Source organism: Macrotis lagotis, chromosome 6 (genome assembly GCF_037893015.1).
Source record: "Macrotis lagotis isolate mMagLag1 chromosome 6, bilby.v1.9.chrom.fasta, whole genome shotgun sequence".
Lineage (NCBI taxonomy): Eukaryota > Metazoa > Chordata > Mammalia > Peramelemorphia > Peramelidae > Macrotis > Macrotis lagotis.
Window position 1 is genome coordinate 131,252,199 of NC_133663.1, and position 16,073 is coordinate 131,268,271.

The following is a 16,073-nucleotide window of genomic DNA, read 5'->3' on the forward strand; positions in this document are numbered from 1 at the left end:
AGTAAAAAGAATTAAATAAGGTCACAGCCAGTCAGTAAGTGGCAGAGCTTGGATTTGAGCCCAGACTTCTGACACTGAACCCATCAGAAGGGATTTATTTGCAGGTGGATAACTTGTTATCTGCTACTCAGAGCTACTTAAAAAGAACAAAAAAAATTAAGATGCTTTAAAAGAGATTTCTTAGTAACACATACTGTTAACTTTTGTTTAAAGTACATGAAGCAAAACATTGAACACATTAGAAAATACAGTTATTATTCATCATGCTAACAATGAGACACACACATATACACAGACACACACACATAGTGACAGAGAGCTTCCAGTAGGGTCCATTGATTGCATTTAGTTCAATGCAGTTCTATAAGGTGAGGATGATATTGGAATCTCATAGGATTGTGTCTTAATGGTTTTGAATAATATGAAGTTTTCCAGATTTGAGAAGGGCCAACCCAGGAAGATGGACAGGTCTCTCAATATGGGGGTCATGCAGTACCCTCACTTAATAAGGATTTACTTTACCTGTTATGCATCAATGTGAAAAAAATTGTCATTTTAAAAAAGATTTTATATTTTAAAATTGTAGTCAATAAACAGGTGGTAGGTAGCTAAAAGTAGTGTCCTGGTAACTTGAAGAAATTAAAAAAGACCTCTTGACTGAGAGAACATCTTTTTTTTTATTTTCACAGGTCTCCGACAAGATTATGCTTCCACTTCAGCATCAGTATCAAGGCATACTTCTGGTATATCATTGAGTTCAGGAAAGAAAGGGACATTTAGTGATCAAGAATATGATCGATACAGTTTGGAGGATGATGAAGAGTTTGATCATCTGCCACCTCCCCAGCCTCGTCTTCCTCGGTGTTCACCTTTCCAAAGAGGAATTCCTCACTCACAGACTTTCTCTAGCATTCGGGAATGTAGAAGGAGTACTAGCTCCCAATATTTTCCTTCAAGTAATTACCAGCAGCAACAGTATTATTCACCTCAAGCCCAAACTCCAGATCAGCAACCAAATAGGACAAGTGGCGGTAGGTTACAAGTCTTTAAAAAACTTCTGACTTTAGCATCTTAGAATGAGTTTAAAGCACCTTAGAAATCATATATTTTAACCAACTTTTCTTTTTTACAGATGAGGAGGAAGTTGAGCTCTAAGCAAGTTGAATTCTTTTGCCTAAGTTGATTTCTAATTAGCTTTGACACTTTGTTCCATAATGGAGTCATGTAACACAATAAATTGGAAGATCTAAGTTCAAATTTTCCCTCAGATATGTGACCTCGGAAAGTCATTTAATTTTTGTCTGCCTTAGTTTCTTTATGTATAAGGTGAGGATGATATTGGAATCTCCTAGGATTGTTGTGAGGATCATGAATTTGGAAAGCGCTTTGCCAGTCGTAGAAATCAACATAAATGCATTTTTCCAGTCATAAAAATCTACATAAATGCATGAGAGATTATTGTCAAGAGGACTAAAACTTGAATTCTAAACATTCAACCTATGGTAGACTGCTGATTTTCTTTTGTAAAGTATAGCAGGTCTTTTATGTCATTTGCAGAATTATTCTCTAAGACTAAATTGCAGATAATATGCTGACCTAAATTGGAATAAGGAGTTTCCTTATCTAAGAGTTTCCTACATTAATGAAACCACAGGACTAGTTTCTATTCCTTTCTTATGTTAGGCCTTATTATTGATTCAGTATGAATTCAAGTTGGTAATTTATTAAAAATCTAACTTAATGTCCTGGACAGCTAAGTGGTGCAGTGAATAGAGCACTGGCCTTGGAGTCCGGAGGATAGAAGTTAGAATGCAGCCTCAGACTCTTCCTCTTACTAACTGTGTGACCTTGGACAAGTCACTTAATCCTGCTTGTCATTCAGAGCCATTTCCAGTCCTGATTTATATCTGGACACTGGACCCAGATGACTCCAAAGGAGAAAGTGAGATTTATTACTTAGTATAGCCCCTTCTCACCCAAATCCAATTCATGTGCTTATCATGGCATCTCCTCCCTGATGCCATGGTTTTCTTCAAAAATGAAGGGAAAAAGTCAACTTAATGTCCCAGGTTTTTGTCTTCAGTTGTCTTTAAACAGGAATTGACTATATTGAGTATCTCAATAGTGGTACTAATAAATAAGAGATTGAATTGTAAGAAGTAATTTATTTGGGAGCTTTGTGAGAACAAAATCAATCCTTAACTAAGTCTTAAATTATTGCATGAACTGTCTTAGACAACAACAATTTTGACTTATTACTACTTTTGACCAAAATAAGTTGTTTATATTAACCAAAAATCTGAGAGATACAGTTGAAGAAAAGAAATGTAATGCAGTCAAGTTTCTTTATATGATTTTTGGTATATTAAGAAAAGGAAAGGACCAAACTGTGTCAATTGTTGCAGGGAATTTACACGTGATGGTAGGAAAACTTTTTATTTCAAAGTAAGTGATAATATTTGCTTATAGATATTTGTATTTATTGCTCAGTATGTTTAGAGCAGAGGTTTGCATGAAATTTGGGAACCTTCAGTGATGATATGTGATAGGAAAAATAAAGTATTGTAAAACTCTTAAATTTTTAAAAAAATAAATCTTTTCATCATTTGTCACAATTGATAAACCCACTCCTAGCATTGTACTTATATTTATGGAAAATATATAGGAGAGAAACTTATGTTATTAAGGAACTAAACCTAAAATGTATAAATGTAACCATAGAAATTAGAAAATGCAAGGGAAGATACCAATGAAAATTTGTTTAACTTTAGATCATTAAACCATATTTCCTTGTATTTTAAAATATATTTGACCGTAGAAAAATAATAGAAGATAATGTGAAAAAATTGTATTAAATTATAAAGTTGAATTTGATTTCTTAGGGAAATGTATTTTTATTTCCTATAACATCATCAATTAAATCTTGTCATTTCACGTAATAACTGTAATACTAAGATGATTTAAAATCAGGTCCCTTTTCCTTTTTGCACAATTTATCAACTTTGTTTATAGAACCTAGCAAATATGAAATATTTCTTGGTATCATGGCTCCCTTTGCTAAAATGATAGAGTACATTGGTCCTTTCTCAGAATTTTTGTTTTTTAGCCATTTTTCAGTTGTGTCTTGACTCTTCATGACCCTTTTTGGAGTTTCCTTGGTAAAGATACTGGAGTGGTTTGCCATTTCTTTCTCCAGCTCATTTTACAGAAGGGGAAACTGAAGCAAGCAGAGTTAAGGGACTTGGCTAGGGTCACTGAATAGTATTTGAATTCAGGAAAAAGAGCCTATCTGACTTCTAATCCAGTGCTCTATCCACTGTACTTCCCAGATGCTCATCAAATGTATAAAATATATAAGATTTAGAAGTCCAATTAAATTGTAAAACAATCAACAAAAACTTTCTTTAATAAAATTCATGCGAAGCCATGGTGTGCTCATACACTGATGAGACTGAGGCTAATGGATTATGTGAATTCAGCAGTTGTGAGCTGCAGTAGGATTAAAGCCAAGTGTCTACACTGTCTGACCCTTGAAGCGTGGGATAGCACAATGGGATACAGAATGTGAAGGACAAACTGAACCAGGTTGGAAAGAGAGCAGGGCAAAGCTTGTGTGTTGAACAGAGGTGGGACAGAGTCCGTGACTGGCTGCCACACTTGCAGCCTGGGGAAAGTAGGGAGACCTAGTCTTAAAAAAACAAATCAAGTTTATGCACCCTTACACTACAAACCTCTGCTCTAAACATACTGAGCAAGCACTCTTTCGACATTTGTTGAAATATCTCCTGTGAAGGGATTAGATAAACACAGATAATTCCATTTCAGGGTAGTTCTGATTGTTAGTAAGTTCTTTATACAGACTTATATTTAGCTTTTTGCAGTTTCCACCATTGTTCCTATTCTGCCTTCTGGGGGTAAGAATTAAAAGCAGTTACCTGTTCCACATGACAACCCTTCAAAAAGACAGATATCTTCCCATCTTTTCTACAGTAAGACATTCCCTACATTGCATAGATTGGTGCCATCTATCTAAATATTTCTTAGATGAATCATGATCTTACCTTTCTTTTAGGCGCCCCTCTATTTACTTGCTTCCTTTATTTCTTAATTCCATTCATGTACTTTCACCAGTTTAGCCCCCAACTAATTATTCTTATCAACTCCCTTTGGTTCATTAAACCTTTTTTATTTTTTCTTGTTTTAACTTGATTCTCAGAATCTTTCTACATCCCTCCCTTAAGGAGGGGTAAAACCCTATATTTTATTCATCCAACTAGAATGTCCTTTTTTAAAAGTTAGAAAAGCTTGTTTTCTTGGACAGTTTTCTTAGCCACTTGTATTCACTATGTTTCAAGTGGAAAAATAATAATGACACTAGATAGATATGTGATTTTTTATATTGAATTTTTTTTTACTTTTTCTTGCTCTCTTCCTGCAACCATTCACTTTCCTTAGTTGAATTTTTATCCATGACTTGTCCCTAACTATGGGTAAAGCCAAACCTCTCTCATGCTCTCTCTGTTCTTTTCTCTATAATCTTTTACATATGGTGATCTTGTTAACTCTCATGGGTTCAGTCATTATATCATCATTGATGATTCCGAAATCTAAATACTAAGCTCTGGTTCTACATCACAAACTACTTATTGGACATTTGAAACTTGATCATAATAGGCATCTCAAATTTAAGATGTCTACAACAGAACATGTCATTTTTCTGACAATCCCCAAAGCATTCTTCCAAAATTGTATATTTTTGTCAATGACGTGGCCATTCCCCCCTCCCCCCAATGAGGATTAAATACAAATCTCCCAGTCATTTTAAGTTCTTTACAACATGACTTCATATGGCTTTCCATACTTATTACACTTTACTCCCCTCCTTGTACTTTCCAGTATGACTAGATCAGTCTTATTGCTATTTCTCATTTAAGATAATCCATCTTCTGATTTGGTGCCCTTGCACTGGCTTTCTCTGACACCTAAAAGGGACTTCCTCCTCTTCCTCTTGGTTTCCTACAAGACTCAGTTTAAGCACTAAACTTTCTTTTAAATTCCATGGCTCAACTCCTGCTTTTCCCAGTCCCCTTTTGCTTTTATGTGTTTTGTATGTAGATAAAAATAGGTCTTTGCAGATGGTATGTAGATATTTATGAACATATATACATACATATAACAATAAATAACAATAACATTTGACAATATAACAATAACTTGTTGTTTCCTTTTGCTCAACATTTACTGTATATCTGGCGCTGCTAATCAGTGGTTACAGATATATTCAAGTAAGAAGTCCCTGCTTTCAAGAAGCTTATGTTCTAGTGAGGCAACACATAAAGGAGAGCAGAAAGAGGGGGGGAAATGAAGTGGATGCCTGATTTGGGACAAGATAAGGTAAAAGCTATTCAAGCCTAGGGTGGTTCCAGGGATAGAGTACAGTGTTTTCATGGCAAGGACATGTAGATGTCAGTCTGAGAGGAGGCAGCATAGTCTGGTGTGAAGTGTTAGAGGACAGTTTGATCATAGAATTAGATGAAAGGGTACCCATTTGAACCTCCATATGCAGTGTTTGTCGAGTTAGAATTTAAGAGTGGTTAACATTAGGAATGATTTCATTTTTGTCTTTGTATTCTAGCACCTGGCACAGTACAAACAGTACACATAGTAAGTGATTACCAAATACTTGTCGATTAATGTAATATCAGTCTTTCCTATTGTTTTTAGAACATTCTGAAGAAATGAGTGATTAGAAAATTTGATTCACTTTGGATAATACTAATATAATGATGTATAGTATAATGATGGTGGTATTATGATGATCTATAAAATAAACCTGTGGTTCTTGTTCTTGTGTTGTTTTTAATAATATCAAAAGTGGGGCTTTGAGTATGTGGGAAAGTGGAAAAAAGAAGCAGTATATCAGACCTTTATGATAGTCAAACTGCTTTTTCTTGTCTTTATTTTTAAAAACATTTTGAGATAGTCTTTCTTATTACACACCCATGCTACCTATTGAGTTAATCAGTCAGACACTGGTTTTCTAATCTGGAATTTAGAAAGAAAACTGATGGGATACAAGGATTTGTTTTATTTTTATCTTAGGCCTATGTTAAGGATAGGAAAAACATGTGTTTTTATAAATTGAAAGCTAGAAGAATGTCAAAGCAACTAAATTTCATCTGTTTTGAGAGGAATGTATAAAAACTTGATTTTTAAATGAAGAAATAGGAAGAATGTGAAAATGTTATTATTATTATTATTATTTTAGATTTTCTTGTTAGGCAATGCGGTTAAGTGGCTTGCCCAAGGCCACACAGCTAGGCAATTATTAAGTGTCTCATTTTAACTCAGGTACTCATGACTCCAGAGCTGGTGCTGTATTCACTGCTCTACCTAGCTGCCCCCAAAAGTGTTATTCTTGATGGTAAATCAAAGAAGTAGGAAGCTAAGAAAGAATAAAAGCATCTATACCTTATCACTTCTGTTTGAAATATTAATTAGCTGATTAGTCAACATTCCCAGCAATTTGGTTGCAGTTTTTCTTTTTTTCCTTTTTCTTTTCTTTTCTTTTCTTAAGATGGAGAAATTCAGCCTCAAACTGTGGTGGTGGGAGGTGTTGAGGGCCGAGGACTCAGAAAATATCCTTTGGGCTTTCAGGGAAAAGAGGCTCTCAGAATTGGGGAGGGGGTAAAGACATGGGGAGATCTTTGATTTAAACACTCTTTTTTCATTTTCATGGTCAAGGAAGGATTAACAAGAGATGCCTATAAAGTGCAAACCATATACCTATTCTTTTTCTCATTATGGAATTACTTCCAAACAATCTGCCTTTGTTCATTGCCCTAAAACCATGAAAGTATCAATCTTCAGGGGAAGTTCAAATGCCATTTTGACTTTTATAAGGTTTTAATTTTAATTTTTTCTTTTTTTTTTTTTTAAGATTTTGCAAGGCAATGGGGTTAAGTGGCATGCCCAAGGCCACACAGCTAGGTAATTATTAAATGTCTGAGACCGGTTTTGAACCCAGGTACTCCTGACTCCAAGGCTGGTGCTTTATCCACGATGCCACCTAGCCGCCCAGCCACCTAGCCACCCTCATTTTTTCTTAAAACAAATTCTGCAGAGTGGTAACCCAAAACTTACTAAGACATTTCAGAAGGGAGTAACTTCGTGGAATTGCAACAACTCCTAAGAGTTTTCTCTTGCAATCTTATAAATGATAACTCTTCAAACTGTTTAATGTATTTAATGATTATTATCCTTAATCTCCAGCATCTTACAAGAGGTTTTTAACAGTTTTACAAAATTTGATTATTTGACTTTATTTCTGTAATTCCTATGTGGCCAAAGCTGAAATGACAGAAAAATAAAGTATTTTCCAGATTTCCCTCCTTCTTTTCTTAAAGCCTATTGTCCCTGGGAAAGCCTAAATGGGAATTAGTTCTGCTTACTGGGACAATTTCTTCAAGAATGAAAGTCTTTTAAATTTTTCCCAATATTTTAAAACTCTTTGGCTAAGAAAAACTAAGCAATTCTTTCTGTCTGGCTTTATTTTAAAACTTTCAAAGTAACAGAATTAGTAATCAATATACACAAACAGATATTTTCCATTTTACAAAGTCATAACCTCAGACAAAATATGGCAGCCAAATAAGATAATTCTATCTAAATTTTTCTTAAAGAGATATAAGTTCTAAAAAACTTCACTTGGTGGTTTTGAATATTCATTTATTAAAAGCATCCTATTCATGTTATTTAATTTTGTTTCTAATTTCATCAAGACATGTTCTTAAGGTAAATTATTTTATCCCAATCTAAAGGACGCAAAGCTGACTAATGGCAACAGAAGTTGTCCTAGGTCAGCCTCTGCCAGTTAATTACATATCTGTAGATTTAGGGTACAAGATATAAACTGTAGGCTGTTTTTTCTGAGGTGGATCATCATCTGCAGTTTGTTTACAGATTTGAGAGAAAGCTGTACCTATTTCTAAATATCTTAAAGTGAACTTCGAAATGAAGTTCTTATAAAAGACAGAAACCCAAAACCTGTCCTGGGGGAAGGACCAAATAGAACCACTCCTGAGGAAGGGCCAAAGAAAATCTTGCTTAGCATAATAACCAAAATTTCAGTCTTAGGGAGCAGAGCTCTGCCAAAGATGAGAGCTCAAGAAACAGAAAAGGAAAATCATCTACTGCCATTCTCCAAGTATAAATTGAGTAGAGCTCAAATGTAGGCACCATATTATGGTTTTAATTAATCACTTTCTGATTGCAGCACTGTCACTAAACTATCAATTCTGGTAGCAGTTGACCAAAGAATCAACTCCAGAAATACCACAAAAAACTTTATTCCATTGGGGAAGAGTCTTTTAGACTCTTTAGACCTGTCTTTTCTGGCAGGTGAATTGAGGTAGTAGATGAAACCTTGATTTATATATTTTTGATTTGATAAAGAATCAAACAAAGTAGTGTAGCACTAGTGGTGAAGCACAAGAACAACACTGAGACACAGCAGCAACAGTGAGGCAAGGTTGTTTAGTGACAAAAAAGTGTATTCTCAGTAGGGTTTTCTATCTGAACCTGTTGGTATTTGTCCTAGCTAAGGGCTCATCAGTTCTGTGTTATAGATTCAGCAAATTGTATTTAGAATGGAAAGGATTATTGTTATGCCAAGCTCAGGGGATCTAGAAAACGGAAAAAGAGAGGGATGGTCTTGGATCTAGACAATGGAAAAAAAAAGATAGAAATTACAAAGCAAAGTAAATGTTTGTTTTGGTTTTAGTTTTTTTTTCTGTGAGTCTAATTTACCTTTCCAACCTTCTCAGATTACTCCCCTTCATATTTTCTGTGTTCCAAATAAACTGGAGTACACTCCAGTGCCATTCTTATTGTAACTTTTACTATCTATGAGTCTTTGTTCAGATTTCTCATACTATGACAAAAATGACTTTAAGTTTCCCCACTTTAAAGCTCAACTTAGGTATTCTTTCATGAAACTTTTCTGGGATTCCTTAGATGAAATGATCTCATCATATTTCTCAAAGCACCTTGGGTCTTACTTTTAACTTGTTAATTTTCTTCCTACTCTCAAGAATTAGAGATGAACAGTTATTTTGTCTAACTCTCCAGAAAGATTTGGAGGGTCTTTGACCTTGAATTGAAAAAGAATTAAATCCTTATTTTTCATTAGTCTTTGGTTTCCTTTGTAATCCTTTGTATTTTATTCTACACATTTAAAAACGTTCTGAGGAGTTCATAGATCTTGCTAGATTGTCCAACAGGTCCATTGTATAAAAGAAAGGTATAAGCTCTGGGCTAGATGATGAGATGAATGGTAAAAATATCATCAGAGAATGAGATAAGGTAAAATTACTCTGTAATAACTTTGATAAAGAACAATCTGCTTTTTATAGATATTTCTGGCTTATTTCATAGGTCAGAGGCAGTCTGGAATTTGAGTGTATCTCTGCTACCATCTGGTGGTAAAATTCATACATTACATGGAGAACCTAACATTTTATCTTTCTAGCCTCTAACAGTATTGTGTGTGGTATTTGTGCTAAGAAATTCTGAAGGATTGCACTCAAATCATGTACATTATAATGCTGGGAGATTTGATGAATTAATTTCATTTTAATGCATCATGAGGTGTATATCATAGTGTCATGATTACTTTTTTAGTACCATTGCCTTATTTTACTGCTCAGGAAACTGTGACCCAAGATCAAACAAATAATAAATAGAAGTACTGGAATATGAACCTAGATCTACTGACCTCACAACCCCTTCTTTTCCTAATATGTGGGTTTATATTGATCCCACTGGTTTTTGGTATATATTCATTGGCAAGTTCTTATACTCTACTCTTATTGCCTAGATAGCGGTCATAATCATACTGTTTACTTAAAATCTCATTTTGAGATAGTTTCTAGTAAGTTGAGAGTAAATTGTTTCTTTCCCTTATTCTTAGCTGCCTTACCAAAGGCAACTCCCTCTGTGGAGCCCTCCTTTCCCACACCCCTTGGACAAAGTTCTTTAGAAATCTGGAGTTACCCAGTATAAACTGGAGGTACCCAATGTACCCAATTCAGGGATAGTTGATGCTTTGTCTATTGTGCTTCAAACTGTGGGTCAATTTTAAATTAATACTAAGAAACTACATTTGCTTGCTTGCCTTTAAAAACTAATGTTTTGGGGCTTTGGGGCTTTTTTTTTTTGGCTTGAAAACTTGTTGCTTTTAACCTCCTAAAATATTTTCATCCTTCAGATAAACTCCGAAGAAGTATGCCTAACCTAGCTCGAATGCCAAGTACAACAGCTGTCAGTAGCAATGTTAGTTCCCCGGTCACTGTGAGAAACAGCCAGAGCTTTGACTCGAGCCTGCATGGGGCTGGTAATGGAATGTCAAGGATACAGTCATGTAGTAAGTGATGCTTCTTCATCTTTTTTTTAAATTATTGCTGCAGAATTACAAAACCATAAAAGAGATTTTTTTTGTTGAATATGATCTTCATATTCCAGAGGAACTAAAAGAAGTCCAGTCGTTTTCTGCTTTATAGATTTTATTATATACTCTGCTTATAAAGTAGTTTTTAGATTGTGCTAACTTGCTACTAATAATTAATGTATTTTGTCACTAAAGACGGCATTGTAGTTAGAGTTGATGTTTTCCTGGTGAGTTTAGCCAAAAAAGATCTATCTATCCCTTCTGTATACCAGCTATTCTGTTGTGGATTTCTGGGGTATTGGATTCAAAACCAAAGAATTTTAGAACTGGAAGGGACCTTAGAAGTCATCTAATTCAAAACCTTCATTTTACACATGGGGAAACTGAAACCAAAACTATTAGGACCTTGCCTAAGGGATCTCTGTTAAATAGCTAGTTAGTGACAAAATTAAGACTAGAATCTATTTAGTAGCAGCTTTGATGGTGCCATAGGCTACTGAGCTCTGGGCCTGGGGTCAGAACTTAAGTTTAACTCCATCATGTGTCACTTTCTAGCTGAGTGACCCAGGGTAAATCATTTTAACATCTATTTGTCTCTGATCCTCAAGGGTGGAATGGGGATAGTGACAGCTCCTACCTTTCAGGGCAGTTGTGAAGATCAAATGCTTAGCATGGTATCTGGCACATAGTGTACACTATATATTCATTCCCCTTTTCCATATAATCTCATGAGGGCCAGCTAGATGATACAGTAGATAGAGCTCTGGCTCTGTAGTCAGGAGGACTCGAGTTCAAACTTGACCTCAGACACTTACTAGCTATGTGACCTTGGGCAAGTCACTTGCCTCTCATCCAAGGTTATCTCCAGTCATCTTGATTCATATCTGGCTACTGGACCCAGACGACTGGAAGAGTGAGGTTGGTGACTTTGTACAGCAATTCATGTGCATTTCATGGCATCATCTCCCTGATGGCATGGTCTTCTTTGAGAATGAAGGACAAACATCATCATCACATCTCATGCCTTTGTCCCAGACTCTTCCCATTCTACTCAACTGGCAAAGTAATCTTTCCTAACTCTAGTAGTTTCCTATCACCTTCAAGATCAAACATAAAATTTTCTGTTTGGTATACAAGAGCCCTTCATAAGCCGCCCCTCCATCTTCTGCACCTTTCAGGCTTCTTCTTCCTCCTCTTATCTACTCTATGGTCCAGTGACACTGATCTCCTTGTTATTCCTCAAACAGATCTCTCCATCCTGGGCATTTTCACTGACTCTCCCTCATACCTGGAAGGATTTTTCCTTTTTATCTCCTGGCAATCCTTTAAGTTCCAGTTTAAATTCAAACGTCTACAGGAAACCTCTTTGTACAGAGTTGCTTACATTTTGTCTCCACCATTAGACTGTGAAAGCAGGAACTGCCTTTTGATTTTTTTTTCTATATATCCTCATTGCTTAGCACAATTGTCATGTGATAGGTTCCTAATAAAGAATAGTAACCAACTTTGTGTGCCAGACATCAATCAGCTTGGCACATTGGATGGAGCACCAGCATTGAAATCAGGGAGAACCTGATTTAAAGTTCTGTCTCATCAGGAAATAACTGACAAGTAACCTGGAGTCACAACTCCAGGTTACTAAGAAATTAAGAGTTTAAGCTTTTTATAAGTTGCTGGTTTGTTTTGGTTGAAGGATTTTTCCATACCAGGAGTTTCTTAACCTTAAGACGTCATTCATCTTCTTCTCCCATCCCCTCAAAATATACTGTGCTGCATTTTTAAAATAGAGTTTAACAATTAAAACAATCCTTGAGAAGATTTCAACTTGGAGTGATGTTTTACTGTTGTTCAGTCATTTTTCAGCCATGTCCAATTCTTTATGACCCCATTTGCAGTTTTCTTGGCAAGGAAACCTTAGTGGTTTGCTTCCCTAGCTCATTTTACAGATGAGGAAACTAAGGCAAACAGGATTAAGTGACTTGCCCATGCTCATACTACTAGCAAATGTTGGAAACTGGATTTGAACATGGGAAGATGATTCTTCCTGACTCTAGAGTCAACATTTGATACTGTACTGTACTACCTAACTATCCCTAGATATGATGATGATGATGATGATGATGATGTGTGTGTGTGTGTGTGTGTGTGTGTGTGTGTGTGTAAAATAAGAAAGGGTATGTGTTATGGAAGAGCAAAGGAGAGACCCCCAAGTTCTAGAATATCTGAGGAAGGAAACAACTCTGAAGATGTCTTTTTCATTGTCCTGTTTTCTGACTAGAAGTTGAATGGGACATCCTTTTCTTCTTTGCTTCATTCTCCGTTGTGTTTTGGTTAAAAAACAAAATTACTCATGGGATTGGGGCATTGTCTGATATAATTTATTATACATATAAAATGTTTTTTTCAGATTGTGTATTGGAGTTTATGTAACCCTTGCTCTTGGGGATATGAGTTATCATGACTTGGATATAGGACCAGAGAATTAGAAAAAGAAAGCTAAGACAGTAAAATATAGCCATTCTTTCTGGGCCTAAGGTTAAATTTGTTATTTATGCCCTGCCAGTCATCTGGGAGGTCACAAGTTCTGAAGACAGGGGTTTTTTTGTACTTAAAGATTTTATTTTGAGTTCTAAAATTTTTCCCCTAATCTTACTTCCCTTCCCCAAACCCCACAGAAGGCCATTTGTCAGTCTTCACATTGTTTCCATTGATCCAAATTGAATGTGATGAGAGAGAGATCATATCCTTAAGGAAGAAACATGAAGTATAAGAGATAGCAAGATCAGACAATAAGGTATCAGGTTTTTTTTTTCAAAATTAATGGTAATAGTCCTTGATCTTTCTGGATACAGATGGTATTCTCCATCGCAGACAGCCCCAAATTGTCCCTGATGTTGCACTGATAGAATGAGCAAGTCCATTAAGGTTGAATATCACCCCCATGTTGCTGTTAGGGTGTACAGTGTTTTTCTGGTTCTGCTCAAGGAGATAGGATTTTGATGGAAGATCCAGGGCTACTGCCCCTGGTAATAACGTAGAGGTATGAGGGTCACAGAGAGAAGTCATGTTGAAAGGCGCTTAAGACTGGGACCAGCACTCTGTTTTTGTGCTGTTCTGAGCTAATGTTTTTTCCATCTCATATAAAGCTTTCTTGCATTTAAAAATGTAATATCTATTCTTAACTGGCAGGTTATAGTTTGCCAACCCATGGTGTAGGGCACTAAGTAAAAAAAGGCAGCTGTCCAACAAAGGGTTGTAATTATTATACCCATTTAGCCATTCCTGGCTCAATAGTTAGTATCTTAGAAGTTGTGCAAAGGAGAGAGGGGCTGAAAATTATTAAAACACCTATTATATGATAGATGCTGAGGATTCAGTCGTGAATAGGGACTTGCTGACTTATGGGAAGTTATGACATGTATGAATAAGTCTGATTCAAACCAAAGTATAATAAATGCAAAGAGGAAAAGTCTGAAAGTACTTTAAGTATTTTTTGAGGTGGAAGAGATACTTTTCAGCTGCAGGATCAGAAAAGGCTTTATTGAAGAGGTAAGGTCAACTTTAGGACCTTGAAGAAAGTGAATGATTTCTAGATGAAGGGATTGGCATGAGAAAAAGATTGGAGATGAAAGAGAACATAATAGGAACAGGAGATGATGATGATGATGATGATGATAATAATAATAATAATAACTTATCATTATTATTTTTAAAGTGCTTTAAGGTTTACAAAACCTTAAATTAACCTGAGAAATAGGTGCTATTATTATTACTATTATTATTATTATTATTATTACCATTTTATAGATGAGGAAAGTTCAGTGGTCTTCCAGAATGAAGGTCTAAGCTCTATTCACTGTACTACCTAGTTGTCTGGAATAGTTGGCAGTGGAAAGTCATGGAAAAGTTTTTTTTCCATGACAAGGGTTCTCCTTCTTGGGCAGGTAGTAAAGGAAAGATTAGAGGCAGGAATATTATGAGGAAACTCTTAAAATAGTCCCGGTTTTATATAGTGAATCTCAGAATTAAGGTGGTTGTATTAGAAAGAGAAAGCTAATATATTTGCAAAGTGGTAAGGGTTCTAACTGCCAGGTTTTTTTTGTTTTTTTTTTTTTGCCTGAAGGAGTAGGGTAAGGATGAACTAGGGCAGAGGGAGAAAACTTTTTGTACTAGGTGGGATTTTTTATCTAAAAAACTAGAGGATAAGAATATGGCTTACCTTGGTATATAGCCAGCAATTCCCCTTAAATTCTTTGACTTTAAGGGTCAGGGAATGGGACATCATCTACTGAAGTATCAGATTCTCACAATAGAATTGGGGAAAAAAATCCTTAAAGAATATACACAAAGAAAGAAGAACTAGGAATAATAGAAACTATAGGGAGGCAGATTTCAGCTCCACTTGAAGGAGAATCATTAAATAGCTGTTCGATCCATTGGTTCTTGCCCTTCCTTATCAAAGACCAGAACAACACTACCAGGTTAGAGACAAGCTACAGTATGTTGGACTGTGATTGATCAGACCAGTATGAACTCAGAATGCTCTACTATATATAGGTTGGGAACAAATAGTTCAAGTGGGGTGAGTTCTCTAAATTTGTTCTTATTTCCTTTGAGTTGATTCCATTCTGTCTTGTTCATAGAGTACAGTGCCCTCTCTGATGAAGGCATGCCATGCTGAGTGGTCCTGTGCTAGTCTCATGTGCTTTATAATCAATTCCAAAGTTGTTAAGAGAGACCTTTAGCATGTCTTTGAATCACTAAGAACTTATTGCCACTGTGCTATACACTGGAGATACAATGAAACAAACCCTATCCTCTGAGTTGATCCTCTAAGAGTCTTGAAGAAAACCAGAGATTCCAAGAGTTGTCACAGGCAAAGATAATATAAAGGCACAGATCATCTAGTACAATCCACAGTAGGATTTCAGATTGTGATGAGGAAATAATATTCGAGGGATATTGTGGAAATAGAAATGAAAAGTTTGGACAAATGATGGAATATTTGGATGTATGAGGAGTCTTAAAGAAGACACCAAGTTGCTCAGGTAGTGAACTCCTTCTCTCCCTTCCCTTCTTCCCTCCCCTCCCCTCCCCTCCCCTGCCCTCCCCTCCCCTGCCCTCCCCTCCCCTCCCCTCCCCTGCCCTCCCCTCCCCTCCCCTCCCCTCCCCTCCCCTCCCCCCCCCCCCAAAAAGCTCGCTTCCCACGCATATTGTAAAAGAATTTGGGCTTTGGGTAGAGTCTGGCTGTTGACTGGATAACTGTGGAATTCTGAGCCTCTAGAATAAAGAGCTTGATTTAGAATTCAACTCAAACTATTGACAAACAAGATCCAAAAGCAGGAATGATGTCAGAAAGTGAAGGGGAAAACTAAGAAAAATAAAGGCTTAGTTTCTAGGTGTGCACAAAAGACTAGGGATTAACAGATAAAAAATTGCTCTTTCCATTTTTGCCTGTTTGATTCTCAGTGAGATTCGATATGCACAATATGCTTATACTTATTTATGCATATAAATATGTATAGATATACATATAGATGTAGAAAATATTTTAAAATATATAAATATAAATATTTCCATTATATTTGCAATGGGATTTTTTAAGGGCACTGCTCTCCGTCCTTTG

The 16,073-nt window shown here is 36.0% G+C and overlaps 1 protein-coding gene across 2 annotated transcripts in view; it reads left to right on the top strand.

The window, feature by feature from the left end:
• Positions 1–16,073, top strand: part of SLAIN1 (SLAIN motif family member 1) — a 79,054-nt gene that overhangs the window by 52,610 nt on the left and 10,371 nt on the right. For both annotated transcript variants that reach the window (XM_074191861.1, XM_074191862.1), the window contains 2 exons: positions 690–1,031; positions 10,268–10,423. In XM_074191861.1, the coding sequence (XP_074047962.1) occupies positions 690–1,031; positions 10,268–10,423 (498 nt within the window). The remainder of the gene's footprint in view (positions 1–689; positions 1,032–10,267; positions 10,424–16,073) is intronic.